General features: G+C 39.0%; 1 protein-coding gene across 2 annotated transcripts in view; it reads left to right on the top strand.

Annotated features, from left to right (window-relative positions):
• Nucleotides 1-16,867, top strand: part of yap1 (Yes1 associated transcriptional regulator) — a 33,705-nt gene continuing 16,838 nt past the window's right edge. The window contains exons 1-5 of one of the 2 annotated variants that reach the window (XM_028045584.1): nt 1-794; nt 2,742-2,977; nt 12,778-12,813; nt 16,104-16,228; nt 16,744-16,857. In XM_028045584.1, the coding sequence (XP_027901385.1) occupies nt 594-794; nt 2,742-2,977; nt 12,778-12,813; nt 16,104-16,228; nt 16,744-16,857 (712 nt within the window). In that variant the 5' untranslated portion in view covers nt 1-593. The remainder of the gene's footprint in view (nt 795-2,741; nt 2,978-12,777; nt 12,814-16,103; nt 16,229-16,743; nt 16,858-16,867) is intronic. The other variant, XM_028045585.1, reaches the window with a different exon arrangement.

A 16,867-nucleotide genomic window follows, 5' to 3' on the forward strand; every position in this document is an offset into this window, starting at 1 on the left:
CCCCCCCCCCCTCCCGAACCAGTGAGGAGCGGTGATTTGCTCAACATTACTATGATTTTTACTGAAAGATAACCGAACATTGTTCGAATTTAACCGTGTGAAGAACCGCGGGGTCCTGTCAGCCAAACGTTCATATTGTGTGTGTGTGTTTTTTTTGTTTTTGTTTTTTCCCCCAGTGTTTTGCGGTTTGCCTCTGCGGTTTTTACTTTTAACTTCCATGAGCGGGGGCGACAACGAGATTCCAGAGTGGAGTAGATATGCGCTTTGTTACATTAACGAGAATGCCAGCAGGAAACGACGGAGAAACGCTGCTTTTTACTGCCGATTCTGACAGCTAACACACTTTGTAACAAAGTGACAAACTTTTTGTGTGTGTGCGTGAAGTAAACTTTTAGAATGACGCTGGATGTGCTTTACTGAGACGCGTCGAGATTTTCCAGATTTCCTGCTGCGTGTCAAAAGTTGTGGGATTGGCTCAAGTTTCTCTTTACTGGGTTTCTGCTCTGTAACGTTTTTGGGACACTTGGAAAAAAGTTGCTCCGACTGTTGCTTTTTTTTTTTTTTTTTTTTTTTTTTTAATTTGGTGGGGGAACATGGATCCGAACCAGCACAACCCTCCAGCCGGACACCAGATCGTCCACGTACGGGGCGACTCGCAGACTGACCTGGAGCTACTTTTTAACAGCGTGATGAACCCGAAAACCTCCAACGTGCCCCCTTCGGTGCCTATGAGGATGAGGAAGCTGCCGGACTCCTTCTTCAAACCCCCAGAGCCCAAGTCCCACTCCAGACAAGTAAGCTGTTTCTGCTGTGGCTCTGCTTAGAAATCCCGATTAAAACTGGGGCCTTCCCGGGGGCCTTCATGATGTGACTCATCCACTTAATTTCATTTAACTTACTTAATTTCGCGCTTGGTTGTCATTTTCAGGCTTGCATAATTTTTTTTAATCTAAATGTCCATGTGTAACAAAACGAAAACATATTGGTACATCTTCCAAATGGCGCATTTAACAGAACATATGTACGTTTTTGAAGACACAGATCTAGTTAAAGTAGATGTTGTTTTCCTTTTAAAAGTAAATGAATTCTAAGAGATTAAGTGAACTTGGACGTCTGTTTGTGGAAGATCTATATTTATACTTTTTTTGCGGATTTTTTCTTCTTCTCTAATTCCATCCCATCTCTTCCCCCATCCCCCGCCGAACTCCCTCCTTGAAGCTCAAGTTTTCTAATTAGTGCGCATGCGTAACAGTCCCTGACTTGATTCTCTAGGTCAGTAGTTCTGAAACTTCAAAACAAATTCCAGCCGAGTAAATACGAAGTTTTCTAAGTTGCAGAATCGTACTGACAGACAAATAGAAGTGGAATAGACTTCACCAGTCTGTTGTGGTATTTTATAAAAGCAAACTAAAGTAAAAACAGTCTTACTCATTGGGACTGCATGTGCTACTGTTGTAGCAAACTGTTTTTAGCCAGACGTTGCCGTTTTTATGTTTCATTTTAAGGGGGAAAAACTTGCGCATAAGTCCTCAGTCTCAGCCACAACCTTGCACAGATGATCAATGAGCATGGATGAATATTGATCTCTGTGCTGTCTCAGGACCACACCAGTGGCACCCTCTGCACAATTTTGAGAATTGTAGAGTCTTGGATGCTTGTCCGCATGTATAAAAATAGCTGTTTCTCTTTGTTTATATCATTCTGAGAAGGAAGCAAAAAAAATGTTCATAGCACTTTATTGTTTCACTTATAAGATGGCAAATATTAACTAGAAAATATTTGAGTAGAAATACTACATTCAGTAGCTAACACATCCTTAACTTTTAAAACACTCTTGATTGGATATTTTTAGACCATCACTGGACTTTTACATTAACTAATAACCAATTATGAATATGACTTTAGTCACCTGGTTTGTCCTTCTAAGTTAAAAAGAAACAACACATAAGAACTGGTTTGTGATTAAGGAATACAATCTATTCTAACAAGGTGGCCTGTAAATCTTTATGCTGACAACCACAGCTAAGGTGTGCCATTCATTAGTAACAACTGCCTCCGGCTTCAGATGCTCCACTTGCTAGCAAGTTGCTGCTGTTGCTAAACTAGCTGGAGCATAAATTTTTACCAAAATGGTTCAAAACTCTGTTTGAAGATGGTGTCACGTTGATGTGAGGGGTTATAGCTCCAATAGATACTTTTTTTAGCCAAATGTCTATTGACACAAAATGTTATTAAGACTGTATAATTTCTGTTCTTATTTGACACCTAATTCAACGAATGATTCAACCAACATCTTCAGCTGCATTCCAATCAAAAACATTTCGGTAAGAATCAAACCAAGGCTGTAAATCAGGGGTGCCCAAAGTCGGTCCTCTAGGGCCGGCATCCTGCATGTTTTAGTTCTCTCCCTGGTTTAACCCACCTGGATCAAATGATGGCTCGTTAGAAGGCCTAAGAAAAACACTGACATGCTGAAAAGGTTGCTGGTACTACCAGGGAGAGAACTAAAATGTGCAGGATGCCGGCCCTCGAGAACCGACTTTGGGCACCCCTGCTGTAAATGTTAGAACTCAACCGTTATTGATCATTGCATTCCCACATAATAACCTTCCTGATTTTTAATGCCGTCTAAAATCTTGTTTTATAGTGTTGTGTACATGTAAACAAAACGTTCTGAAGCAAATTTTAAGCTAAAAGACAGACTTGTTGAACAGTTGTCCACTTTCCTTACCTCTCCGCAGGCCAGCACCGATGCTGGAAGTGGCGGGGTGCTCACCCCCCACCACGTCCGAGCACACTCTTCCCCGGCCTCCCTGCAGCTAGGAGCTGTTTCTGGTGGCTCCCTCTCTGGAATGGCCTCCGCGGGCGCCTCTCCTCAGCATCTCCGTCAAGCTTCTTATGAGATTCCTGACGAAGTGCCCCTGCCAGCAGGGTGGGAGATGGCCAAGACAAACTCAGGACAGAGATACTTTCTTAAGTAAGTGTGACTGCAGTTAGTTTCTTTTCTGTTTTTTTTGTTGTTTTTTTTTAATGCAGTCTTCAAAGACAAAACAAAAGAAAAACTTAGGACGTTGGCAACTTCAGAGAAGGAATTGAAAATTTTGTAGCTCGATTTGAACATTCTTATTGAAAACTCTGTAGTTTTAAAGTGGAATAACCCAGAGTACATTTTAGAAAAGGAGGTTCAGTTTCCCCCTTTTTTTGACACTGACAAATGTTTTATCTTAGCTGGGGTTCCTATACCATAATGCTTCACCAGCATATTAAGCAAAATGTACATAAAGGTATCATTTGTTTCTAAATATATATTTCATGTGACACAACCTTAAGCTGTAGTCTTAAACTCCATATGGTCCTGTTAACAATTTATTTAATTTAAAGCAGTTTTCTTGCACTGTTTCAGCTGCTTCTGCATTGGGCCCAAAAGCTGTTTCTTATTATCAAAGCACAGAGAGCAGTGATAGCCAATGTATTCTTTATTTAACTGGAGACTTTAATGTAAAGGATGAATGGTACATATTAAAAATCCAAATTTGTTAGATGAACAAAATGGTATACATGGATTTTAATGTATTTTTGCAACAAATATTTTGAAATTGTGTAAAATTTGCTGTACAAAACATAACTTGTTGTCCGGATAGAGGTTTTTCACAAGCAGTCATTTAAATAATGCAGTGATCAGATCAGGACATCCTAACATAATTGTTGGCCAATAATTCGATGATGTTATGCCACGTCGGTAAGTTTTATATTCCATCCAGATCAGGGAGGTACACAAACTTTGATTCACAAGAAAAGATAAGATCTTAGTAGTTTTTGTTTGTTTGTAGAATATTTCAGAGCAGGTTTCACTCATTTACATATTATGGTTTGTCTAATTTGTGAGTGGTTCTAATTAGAAAAATAAAAAGCATTGAACATTCTCTTTTTTTGTTTTCATTAAGGCTGGGACTTTAATACATAAGTGCACAAATTTTGATCAATTATTACATAGATTTTAACGGTGAAAATTTTAGCGCAATTAATCGCATTTCTGTTTTGAGCCGGAACCTTTGTATTCACCTTTCTGGTACAGCTGTAATACTGGTGCACAAGCCACATCTGCAAACGGAGATGGAGGACAAAACCATTCAAGTCCCACCACTTGTTTTCACTGATGAAGATTTCCTAAATCTTGAACAGTTTGTTGTGAAAATCTTTTTTTTTTTTTTTTTTTTTTGGTCAAGATTTTAACACTGAAGTATTATAGATTTTGAACTAAAGATGATTATATAGTTCTGGTTCATTCAATGGGATAAAAAAAAGCCCTGTAATTAGCTCAATGACGAGCTCTGAAGCTGATGCTAACTTTTCTATCTGTAGCAGCTAACAGTTAGCTAGCTTCGGTATTTTCTAAACGTTTAGAAGGAAAATTTGATTACTTTGTTTTTCTCGAAAAACAAACACAAAGTTGAGGCTCAACATAATACCTCAGTAGCTTTTTAATGTTAGAAACTTGTCATGACAACCTGGCATTTAAATTCCTCAAATGTGTTACAGGTGTAAACATTTTTACCTCTCAGTAAAGGTCTCCTTCTCGTACTGCAGTTCTCCTCCATGCATTGTGCTGACAATAACATTCAAATTATCTACAGTGCACAATAGTGGCCAGTGTGCTCAAACAGAGACAATTGCAAAAGTTAGATTGTAGGTTATTAAATTTGGTGGCGTCTGCATACGAGAGAAGCCTTCAGGGATCTCTGCTGTATGTGGAGTTCCTTTTCTTGGTCTCAGGTTTCAGTAGAAACAATGGACCACTGTAGTTGCCCCAGACAGCAAAAGTACAGACAGTCCCGCTATGCTCGTCTCCTAACCCGCAGATCTTCTCCACATGCAAAGTAAACTGGTAGGTAGCTAGCAAGTTTGCAAGAACCTTTTATTTTGCCACAAAGCTGAAATGGAGTGGGACGTTTTTTCTCTCTCTCTTTAGCACGCTCCATATTTATAAGTTGTTTGAATGATTTGCTGTGTGTACAGATCATTTGAATTATTCATAAAGAAATGATGTAACGTCAACAATTTATGTTAATGTAAACCAGCCTTTGTGAAATGTTCCAGACCTTTGTGTAAGCGCTGGAGCTCATGTTTAGAGATTATTTGAGCTCAGTAGATATCATTCCTGCCCCTTTTAAAGGCAAAATGTTACGGGTTCTTAGAAATGTCATCCAGCAACATAGGAGTCTGGTGGGGGGGGGGAGAAAAACACGATGGCTTCAAATTTAGTCAGATCAGGAAAAATCGTTCATTCCCAGATGTTTTAAGGTCATACATCTGGCGAGCATCTGGTATTTTTTTTATGCCGTTCTTCTAAAACTGTAAAATCACAAAAACAGGAGAAAGAACAAAGCAAGAGTAGCTGAAAGGAGGCATCACCCTTAAACACATAATACATGCAGTTTACCAATATTTGATTCACTAATTAGGCTTTGCACATGTTTTACAGAAATGTATATATCTTTGCTGCATACGGTTTTGGTGCACCAGTATGTAAAGTATAGATAATTCACTAAGTTGACCTAATCATTCAGATATGCCTTAAGTATTGGTCTGCTCTTTACAAATCTGTTGACGGAGAGTCACTGTCATTAGAAGTGGTTGCTCTGGTCTGGTGAGATCGACACTCAACTTTTTGGCCTACCACCAAAATGACATACGTGGTGGAAAATGACACAATGTCCTCCTTAGTGTACAATTCGAAACTGTGACATATGGTGGTGGCAGCATCATGCTGTAGGAATCTGCACCGGTATAGGAAAACTGGTCAGAGCTGAAAATGAATGGAGATATAATACAGAGGGTATTAAAAGGGGTTCTGATACAGTAACAGAACCAAAAGCTGATTCTGATTTATTTGGTCCCGTAATGCTTGGTTGAAGATTGGCCGTAGAAGTCAGGGTGCCTGGAGGTTTGCGACGCATCCACCAGGCCCCTGACGGGGAAATGCTGCAAGGGCTGACTCGCAGGAAGTGGGGCGTGCTGGGCAACAACTCTAAATATGGAGATTGCGAAATTGTAGAAAGACTTGAAAATTGATGTTCACAAATATTCTCCATTCAAACAGACTTAGCTTGAGCAATTTCCCATCTTTTTCATAAAAACCAGAAAAATTATTATTTGAGAAAATGTGTAAGGGTTGTGGATATTTTCATACCATCTCTAGACGGTAGTCCGTCCTATGCAGTTCATATAAAACATTGGACCAGTTGGATTACTTTACTGTGATGCCCACAGTTGATTCAGATTTCAGTGAAGGTGTGGTAAAGTTCAGACTGTGTACTTTGAGATGATGGAAAAAGTGAACTAGGACACAAAATGGGAGTAAAAAAGACCTGCCATCATCAGTGCAATATTTGGAAAAGTTATCACGATTGGACTTTCCCTAAAATCAAATTATGATCACATCGCAGATGGTCTTTGTCTGCCTGCATCTATTGTAGAACATTGTTCAGCACACAGTGTTGTGAAATCATACATTGTAATATCGGTCAACAAAACGTTTTTATTTTTTTGCACAATACATGTCCAGGGTGCAATTTTTTTTCTTCTTCTTCTTTTTCATTGGACAGCCTGACTGCACCTTAACTTTTGTTTTGGAACTGGATGGTTAACAGTCAGCTCTGCTGCTGGATTATGTGGAAGGATAGTCCTAAACTGTATTATGTGTTTTTTTTTGTTTTTTTACTGTGATGTATTAAGGAGGGTCAGAGAGCAAATCTGTGAGTCAGTATTTGCCTCTGGACTGTAGGGCTGAAAATGAATACACTTATTAAGATAGGATTTAAATGTATTGTGATGCACATTGTACAATAAATAAAAGGTCACTGTATTGGTCCTACATCATGTTTCGACACCAAAATAATACTAGAGGTCTCCCAGTTTTCAACTAAGTGACTGGTGACGCATGATTAAATCTGTTGCTGTAATAAAATCTGATAAATTGCCAGTTCACTCCTTCCCCAATTCATTCCCTCTGTTTCACACACGCAGTGGCATTCTGTCTCAACATATTGAAGTCATTTTGAAGATTTTGTAACTTGCCACATTTCCTTTCTTTATTTGAGACACTCAACATACATGGAATATACCAATATATGATGGGTTAGAATCCTTTAAACAAAACATAATAACTGAGGTACCTCCACATGTTAGACATGAATTATTGCCATTGCATAACTCAATTTTCTTACAGCAGACTGTTATGAAAGATCATTACCCTAAATCATCATTTGTCAAAGCAGATATGAAATATTTAAAGTGAGTACAAATTGAATCTTTGGCAGAGATGTACTCATCTGAATATTGTGACTGATTTTCAGTTGAGTTTTATTGTAAAGCTTTGACCTTCCAATATTTATTTTTTTCTGATTTAAGTATGCTAATATAGTTAGCAATAAGAACAGCATTCTGAATATTTTATTTCCCTAAGCTGTGATTGATTAAAATATAAGCTCTAGTCATTTTGTCTTTGTTTTGCAATGATTATAATCTGTTTTTAACATTTTATATTAACAATTAGTGATGTTTACACAACTATCATCGCAAAATGTCAGTCTCCATGTGTTGCAATGAAGCGCTTTACCTTAACTATTAGCAAAGGCTGCCAACATTGTTGAATGACAGACATGCTAAAAATCATCTTATTACAGACGATTTATTTCTCTGGGCTTCTCTGATATGGTGGATACAAACTGCGAAATAGCAGAAGACAATATCAAATGACCGTATGGGCAACAGTGTGAGATGACGTGGTATGGTACTTGTTGGACAGTGAGAAAACCAATTAAACAAAACCAAAAAATTCGTACAACGTTTTACCATGCGTTGACAGAACTTTAGAAAACTGTGAAAATTTAGACTCGCGTTTTAATCAAAAAGAGTTTACCCTCGTCAGAAAACATGTCCCGACTATTCTAACTGCACGGAAAGTTTTCTAAACTGCTGGACTTCAGAAAGCTCAGTTAAGATCTCTTGTTTCAGCTGGCGTGTTATGCAACCGCAGTGATTGTTCCACTGAAGATTTGTGTTTGAGCTCAGGAAACGCCAGGAGACGTCCTCCAAACAGCACACATCAAAGAGCAGATGCTCGATCTGAAGTAAAGGTGGCCTGGCCTCGGCGGAGCTGCTGGAAAAGATACTCTCCTATTTATAAACAGCCTGTGCCTGACTGAGACGCGTTGCACAGGGAGTGAATCAGGAGTGTTTGCGTGGGTGGGCCAAGCGGATGGATGAACTGGTGGGGGGTGGGGAGTTGGAGCGTCTAGGAGAGCCAAGCAGCGGGCTCACATTTCACTCCTCTGACTGCTGTTGTCTGACGAGATAAATCAACTCTAGGTGAAAGTTTTTTTTTAAAGACGCGGTGTCTCTTTCTTTCTCGGCTGTTTATTGGTACACTGCAGGTACTGACTTCCTTCCGAGAGTCTCCACAGCCCAGGAGATTTCTCCGTCCCTCTTCCCTTTAAAAGTCCGCCTCAGTTTTGGGGTGAATGGAGCCGTGGCTCTGCTATGATGCCTCCTTTGTGTCCGTGGAGTTAAATGGCAGCCATGTGGCGATGACTAGAAGACGGTTCAGGAGAAACTCTGGCCCTCTCTTTGTCCCAGCAGTGTAACAGTGATCTTTATTCAGACCACAGGCCTGTTGAGACTCATGTGAGCCTTCCCGAAATAGACAAATGGCTGACATGCAGCTTAAAGATGGCGGAGGAAGAGCGGCAGCTGTAAGATGTTTCACCATGTTCTCTACACCTGAACATTTCCAATCGGCCATTTTTTTTTTCTTTTTTTTTTTATAGAGTAGCATTAGTGTAATCAGACCATTGAAATGTTTCTCAGTGAAACAAAATTCATCAGCTGATTGGGAAAAACTTCATCATGAAAAATAGTCAAAATCACAACATCATTGCCAGGAATAGGTCGCCACAGTCTTCATGGAAAAAAGGATTTAAGAACGAGCTAATCTACTAAAACATTTTCTTTCTCTCATCTGTTAAATAAAAACAAAGACTGGAAGACTGTCAACAAAGTCTGTTGACCTTTCTTCCAGCAGTTTACTCCGGCCTTTGATTTGTGGCTCCGGGGGCACTGAGGTTGGGTCACCTTGCTCGGTGCTGGGACAGCGAGGTGGGGGTAGCGGGGCTAGGGAGCCCCACTCTCCAGGGCCGGGTCATAAACTAATGAAGGTTTCTAATTTAGACACACCGGTGAACTTAGCGGGGTAATCACTGTTTCCGGGGCTTATTAAATGCAGCTTTGAAAGGGTCTTTTAGTCCGTGGGAAGTCAGCCCTAAGCAGAGGAAAGCTTTGAGGGAGAGGCTATTGTGTGCCCTCAGGGGCAGGTAGAGCTCTGTGTTGATGGACACTTTTGTCTTTTCACACTTGGATTTCTAAATGTTTTTATGGGCCTGGTTTCCCACAATCAGGGAGGAACTTATTGTCTTTTCAATTTGTTTAAACAGTGACAAATACTGATCAAATAAATTACTGTAGGGTGGTTTGATGAATGCATTCTTTCACCACAGTTTGTTTGTTTTATGTGGAGTTTTTCACACCTTGGTTGAGAAATAGTTTACCTTTTGGGGAAAAAAAATAATAATTTAGGTTTCAATGAAGCTGAAAAGTGGCTAATTACTTAGTGAACTTCTATCTGTAAGCTTACACAGAGATAATAATAATAATTGTATTATTTTTATCTTGTGAAATTAACCACTTATGATGTTATAAATGAAAGAATATTGGGAGTTATTTCCTATGTGAAAATTATCAAAATGGTAAAGCATAAAGGAGACAGTAGCTGATTTTCAGATCTTTGCGAAGGTTCATGACCTCAGTTTCATGAACAAGTATCGACCAATCTCCCAATATTAAGGAAATCAGAGCTGATTTCTCAGCCAGCCTGTTTTATAGATGCAGCCCTACATAGGACTAGCATAGTAGCTAACATCTACTGTCGTCCTTTCTGCCGCTCTTGGAGGTACAGCCAATCTGATGCAAGAAAAATGAATTCTGTGTATAAATTGGCGGCTTTGCAAATTCATCCAAAGTGCATGTCAAGTGGCATTGCATCCAAATATTTCAACATCTGAAGCTGCATTTTCCTCAGAATGTTTTAAATATTTTAGATGAGGCCTAGAAAATGGTAAATTTTTTCACAAATTGAGTTCCATAGAAATTTCCATTCTTTTCCTTGTTCAGGGTATCAAAAGTGTTTTTTGATTTTTCTTTTCTTTTCTTTTTTTCTTTCTTTTTGACTGTGGATAATCTGCAACAGATTTTAAAGAGCGTCTTGTGGCAACTATAACTGTACCCAATCCACAAGTTGGATTCCACATTTAACTGTTTTTGAAGCAAAGGCCAAGTGGTCGGTCACAAATGGCGGTGGGAAGACTGGCCTGGAAACCTGTGTGAAGCCCTCATTTGGGGCAAATTTGTGTTTGACAAACTTTTGGTTTATTGACCACACACAGACAAGAACCTTCCTGTTCAACTGAGGCCTGTCAGCTCGGTACACAAACAGGACTGTGAGAAAGTCAGGCTAGTGTTTACCAAAGTCTTGATGTAACACCTCTGTTTCAGACATCAATGCCTCCACTGTCGCCGAGATACTCCACAGAGATGCAGTATCTGAGAAGTGGATTTTCCAAGGTTGGGTTTACCATTCCTAGAAGTACTCCCCCTCACATATCTGCATCAGAACTAGAAAATTTTAATTGTTGTATTTATCTGTTTAAAAATTTTTTAATGTTCTTTGCCTCATGTCTTTCATGATGGCACATTTGGTTACGTATAACCTTGAAACAAAACGTTTTGTGGTTTCCGATCTTTTGAACTCCTGAACAATAGATAGCTCAGTCCTGGTAATTTGTTGATTAGTTTCCTCATTACTACATTTAATGAAACAAGCCGTCCTTCAAAGAGAAACTTAAAGCCACAGCGGGGTCACAGAGGTCACCTAAATAATCTCCCTTGATGATGTCCTGCTGATAGAGAGGCAGCCAGGCACCCCCAGTCAACCAGAGAGGAGGTGGCCATCCTCATCTCTCAGAACTGATCACATCTGGCCTCCCTCATTGAACTCTGCACTCATCCGCCTCAACCACCTTCCAAGCCTGCACTCCAAGGGTGGAGCCCCTGTGGCCTGAGGAGTCCATTTTTAACATTTTGACAACTCAGCTGTGGGAGTGTTTCATCATTGCTGCACTCCTACATCCTCACTCCCCTGTTGTACACCATATAAACATCTGCCTTCTTAACGTTGAGAGCCATCAGTGGAGCAAACATTCAATCTGGTTTCAAACTGGTTTAAACCCTGAAGATGATTTATTTTCTGCACACCACTAGTATTAAAGCTGGGTGTGACCAAAATCTTTAACCTTAATTTGAAATGATGGTGTTTCCCATGCTGCAGTACTTTCACCAGAACTTTTAACACAAAATGTGCCACAATTTAAGTTGGAACCGAATCCTTATGAGTGGAGAAAAATTTGGAAAATTATATAAATATTTTAGGAAAGTCGAGTTTAGGCTGACTAGAACAGAGAACCATATATAACACGTCTACAATGATGGCAAGCTAACACAATTTAAATGATAGATTGGATCAAGAACCCAACTTTATTTGTATCAAATATTGTAAGCTGTAGCAATTTTTAAAAAATAAATCTTAAAAATGAAACTTTTTGACAGATTAGGGGGAAACAAAACTGAGTTGTTTACGCATATTAAAAGGTTAAAGTGAGGCACTAGATAGAGAAGTTTGACTGCATGGCCTTTACTCTAATTCCGTTCAAAATTTAAAAATTGCTTAATTAATTCCAAAGTTTATGAAATGTTATGACTCGTATAATACAGGACCCTTCAAAGAGTTGTTGTAGATACCGTGTGTACAGGAAGAATCTTCTCTCAGTAAAAACAGAAACTGAAGTATTTACTAGCCAGAGCCAGGCTTTCCTAATTTGACGAAAACGCTTCAAGTCAGGGTCAATTTGGCTTCTGTCCACTGGGGTTTTATTTTGTAAAGGACTGGGTAAACATCAGCAAGTTTGAAGTCAACCTACTTTTGCTCTGCCTGTAAGCCACCAAACGAGGTAGTTTCAATGCTCTAATTGTTGATATATATATATATATATATATATATATATATATATATATAAAAAGGACAAGGTGGCTAGAAAGTCTGATGTATTGACATCAGACTATCAGGTGCTTCTCATATTTAGAATTAGTTTGCCAGACACAAGTTTTATTTGTGTCACTCTGCATTGATTACTCCACTCCCACTTAAGTATTTTCATATTTGCTTCATTTATGGAAGCTCAAATCTTCATGACCTCCTGTTGGCTTGATTTGTGATCATGTATGTAAAATGCTGCATAGATGGGCTTGTCTTTTCAGCCATACACCAGAACTGTTTTATGAAAGAGGAAATGGGCTCTTTCTGTAGTCTTTTATGAAAAAGCCCAACTTTATTAATTCCTATTTAATGTTTTGAATTGTCAGTTTCAAGGACAACCTTTAAAACTGATTTTTTTTTAAAAATGCTTTGGCACCTTAATAGAGATCCACCAAGGCATTGGTAAATGACTCAAAATTATTACAAAATTTGACCTTTGACTGATCAGTGAATACAGTTTTCCAAACAACCTGTGTTTTATCAGTAAAGCTATGTGATGTGGAAGTTGTTTCTGAGCAGAAAATACTGTTGTCAACATAAGTTACATTGCAACACATTTGCTGTTTATGTAGGCTGCAGAACAGTGAGAAAGAGCAAGACATCAGCAGGTAAAATGTCAACTTTGTTCATATTCTTCTTGTTTATTGTAAAAACAAACCAATTTCTACAGTGATTTTTCTCTTACACACATGGCATGATGTCGCCTCTTCTCCTAATATATATATATAATAATAAATTGCATCTTACGGGAGGAAAGTTAGGAAAAAAATATTTAGAACGCTGCGTTTGTGTCCTCTTGTATTACAATTCCTAAAGACTAAAATCATCGGCAGGTTATAACTTTACAAAAACCTTTTTGAAATCTGCCACAAAATTGCTTTTTATACCTTTTTAAGAAAAAAAAAATCTCCATTTACTTTCAAAAGTATTATACTTTATATCCAATGCCAGTTAGATTTTTAGGAAAGGCGCAGTTGCAGTCTTGGAAAGTTTCTGATGCTGTCGGAGACAAGTGAAGGCAGCAGGGAGCAGTTGTGACTGTTGCACTCAATGTTCATCAGCAATTCCTGACAGCAACTGGTGGCCTCCAGCCGCCCCAACAGTTGCCATGACATTGTTTTGTTTTATGTTTCACCCACGGGACGTGCTGTATAGCTGGCCATATACGGAACGGCTCCAGGCAGCTATGATTGAATGGGTTATCTTTTAGTTTTAAAAGCTAGTGATGAATTACTGATTCCTAGTAACTAATTAACCCGTTTTCTCAGTTCCCACATCTAGGCTTTTTCAATACAGTGCAGTGTTGAGCTGGACGCTAATAACGTCTGGATTTCATCAGACTTAGATTATGACTGCCCTCATTTTGAACTGAGGGCTTTGTTTATAACTGTTTCCACAGACTGAGGTACAAAAAGTTGGTATCCAGACAAAATGTAGTATCTAGGAAAGTATTTTTATTTTAAATATTTGCTCTAAGATCTTTGCGCAAGTTTGAAAAAATTATCACATTTTGGAAAGGTTGTACATTTCCTTTTCTTCCTTTTTGTTTTTGCGTTTGTTTGCCAAAATGTTAAGACCTCTTATTTACAATAAGCCCTTCCTCCCATATCCCACTGCTTGGCCACTAGTCTGCTCCCATGATCTCTGTTTTTCGCCCTTTCTGTAATTTGTCTTTAAATGGAGGAAAGGCAGGATAAACACTGTAACTGTGGCAAAACTACAAAAACAAGGCCTATAAATTTTCAAATAGATTCTGTGTATGAGCCTTTTATACAACTTTTGTGCAATTTTCTCCTCATTTGCAATTCTCATAAATTCACAAGACAACCAACAGCATGGCAGATTAGAACGAAATGAGATTCACATGGTTAACATTTTTTTTACATGCAAATTATCAAAACAACTTTCAAAAAACAAATAAGTTAAGAAGTGGAGACAATTTAAAGAACAACTGTAAGTCAGATGTATTTAAATGAAGTATTTCAGGTAAATGTTTTTGTAAATCCTTATAAATTTTCTGCTTCTGTTTTCCAGAATTAGTAGGATTTTTTAAAAATTATTGAAATTGAAATGCAGCGCTTACAGAGTAAACACATTATTTCTAGTTTTTTCCACCAAAACATATGACTTCATTATAAATCGCATTGCTAGGATTGTCTTTTTCAGAAATATGTTATCTGCTGCTCTGTTATTTTGACTCTCTCTAGAGTCAAAAAGGTTGTGATAAATCTTTATCAAGACAGAAAGGTGACTTTTGTATAAATGGGATTTGTTTTCTAGGGATTGCACATGTAACAATGTTTAATTTGTTATGTGAAATTGGAAACTTATTTTTCCTTCTCTTGTTTCAACTCTTTTCCATGTGACCTGACTTTCTTAAGGGCCACCTTCAATTGGAGTAGCTGCGGCTCACTATGTGTAGTTTGTGATTGTGTGTGTGTGTGTGTGTGTGTGTGTGTGAGAGAGAGAGAAAGAGGGTTGGGGGAAGGGTTAGTAAGGGATTTGGCAGCTCCTTTGATCAATAAAGCATAAACAAGAGGGGGGCTTCAAAATGGGTTTCATTGTGTCAGGGGGAGGAGTTGCTGAGTCAGGCCCACTCACGCTCTGGTCTGGGATAGAGAGTGGCCAGGCAGGCTAGGATTACTGGACTGACCAAGAGAAACTTTCTGAATCTCACTGCGCCCAGCTGTTCCAGAATCTGCTCTTAATGGCACTTTGGGATCAAATGAACTCCAGGCAGCCCAACACGTCCATATTGTGCTATGTTATTGAAGTTTAATAGTAGTGTTAATTGGCATGACAGGTGTAATCTTGTTTTTGTCTGGCCTGCTAAGATTATTAGTTCACTAGTACAACAATAAGGCAATATTGTTGAACTGGACAAACAAGCTACTGGAGTTTGGTGCCTTTTTTGTTTCAAATGAGGGGATGGGTGGAGGGTAGAGGGGGGTAGTGGTGGGGTTCTCTAAATAGGATGCTTCAAAAACAAAACAAGTGAATAGTTAGGTTTTAGGTCGTAGCTCAGTCTGCGCCTTTGTCAAGCAGGTGAAAGCTTTGTAAATGTGGCGCCAGATTGTTAAAGCCCCCCGACACTCCGCGGTGTCCGAGCCGCTTCCAGGAAAAAGGGACCCCCTGCGTTGAGCCCTGGGACTGACCCTCCCTCAATAGAGAGGGTCCTGCCTGGGAGAGGAGGGCTTCCTGTATTAGCTTTCCATCTTAATCAAGCAACAAGTGCCAACAAAGCACTAATTATCAATGCCTTCACAGAGTTGCACACAAGGCGCACCCCACTCCACCCGCCCCTGTCCTGTCCCGTCCCGGCAAAGATGGTCAGAAAATAGATGAAGCAACATTGTCTGACGTTACAATAGCTATTTTGAAACCAATTACAGCCTCTTGGAAGCTTTCAAGACATTTTCTACTTATCTCATGTTGTCTTGTTTTATTATTATTTTATTTTTTTGCCATATTTATCTAAAGGTCATGTTTACTTGGGGGATGTGAACATTTTTACACCAAGATTATTTGAGTTTATAATAAATTGGATCAGGTCGTACTTCCTCAAGGCTCCAATCTAGGGCCACTCCAAGATATTCCAAGCTGAGACTCTTTGTTACTGCAACATTTATTAGCATAGGTATGCTGATGATGCATAGCTTTATTTGTGAAACAATATATTTTAGGACTGAAACGATTAATCGTGATGAATCAATTATTGAAATAATCATCAGCTAATTTAGTAATGGATTTAATCATTAAGAAGAGAATGGACTAAAAACAAGGCCGTTAGCTGAAATTAGTTGCAGTCCCAACATATTTAATTTTTTTTCATTTTTTGGTGTGGTAGACCAGTCATTAGAACGAAATTAATTTATTTTGTGTTCTTTTCCTCTTGTAGCCACAATGAGAAAACTACCACCTGGCAGGATCCTCGCAAGTCCCTCCTCCAGATGAATCAGCCGGCTCCAGTTCCCCCCAGTTCTGTTCCAGTCCAGCCACAGAACCTTATGAACCCAGCCAGTGGTGTGTACTAAATCATGCTATTTTTTATATTTTTTATTTTTTTATGTTTTTCACTTCTTTTTTTTTTTTTTTAACTCAAAATGATTTTAATGGATATACGGACAGCTACGTTTGCACAGCACGATGTAGAATACGGGTCTGGTCTAGTTCTTGCTTGTCTCTGCTCTCGGTTCTGACCATGCAGCTGGAATTTGCCCCAGGTGAGGAAAGACTCAGGCAGAACGTTACACGTCCTCTATGTTGTTTTGAAGCTCTGACTCTCAGAGTAGAGTTCTAGAAAATAAAGTTGGTTCTTTGTGTCCTGTGGATTCATTCGTTTAGTTATTGGCAAACTATACAGCCTTCAAATGTTGGGAACTTTTTAATTGTGTGGCGTATATTCTAGAGCTACTTAAAAATTCATTTGAAGCTCATCTTTCCTTAAGGTTATAAATGTTTAGGTCGCTACAATACAGAGTCACTTAAAAGCAACATATGCAAAACACTTGACAGTGTTTTGGTTTGTAATCCCCCAGGATCCCTTCCTGAAGGCTGGGAACAAGCCGTAACGCAAGAGGGAGAAATTTACTACATCAACCACACGAACAAGACCACATCCTGGCTGGACCCTCGACTTGAGCCCCGCTATGGTGAGCTTCC

This window comes from Xiphophorus couchianus, chromosome 18 (assembly GCF_001444195.1).
Source record: "Xiphophorus couchianus chromosome 18, X_couchianus-1.0, whole genome shotgun sequence".
Lineage (NCBI taxonomy): Eukaryota > Metazoa > Chordata > Actinopteri > Cyprinodontiformes > Poeciliidae > Xiphophorus > Xiphophorus couchianus.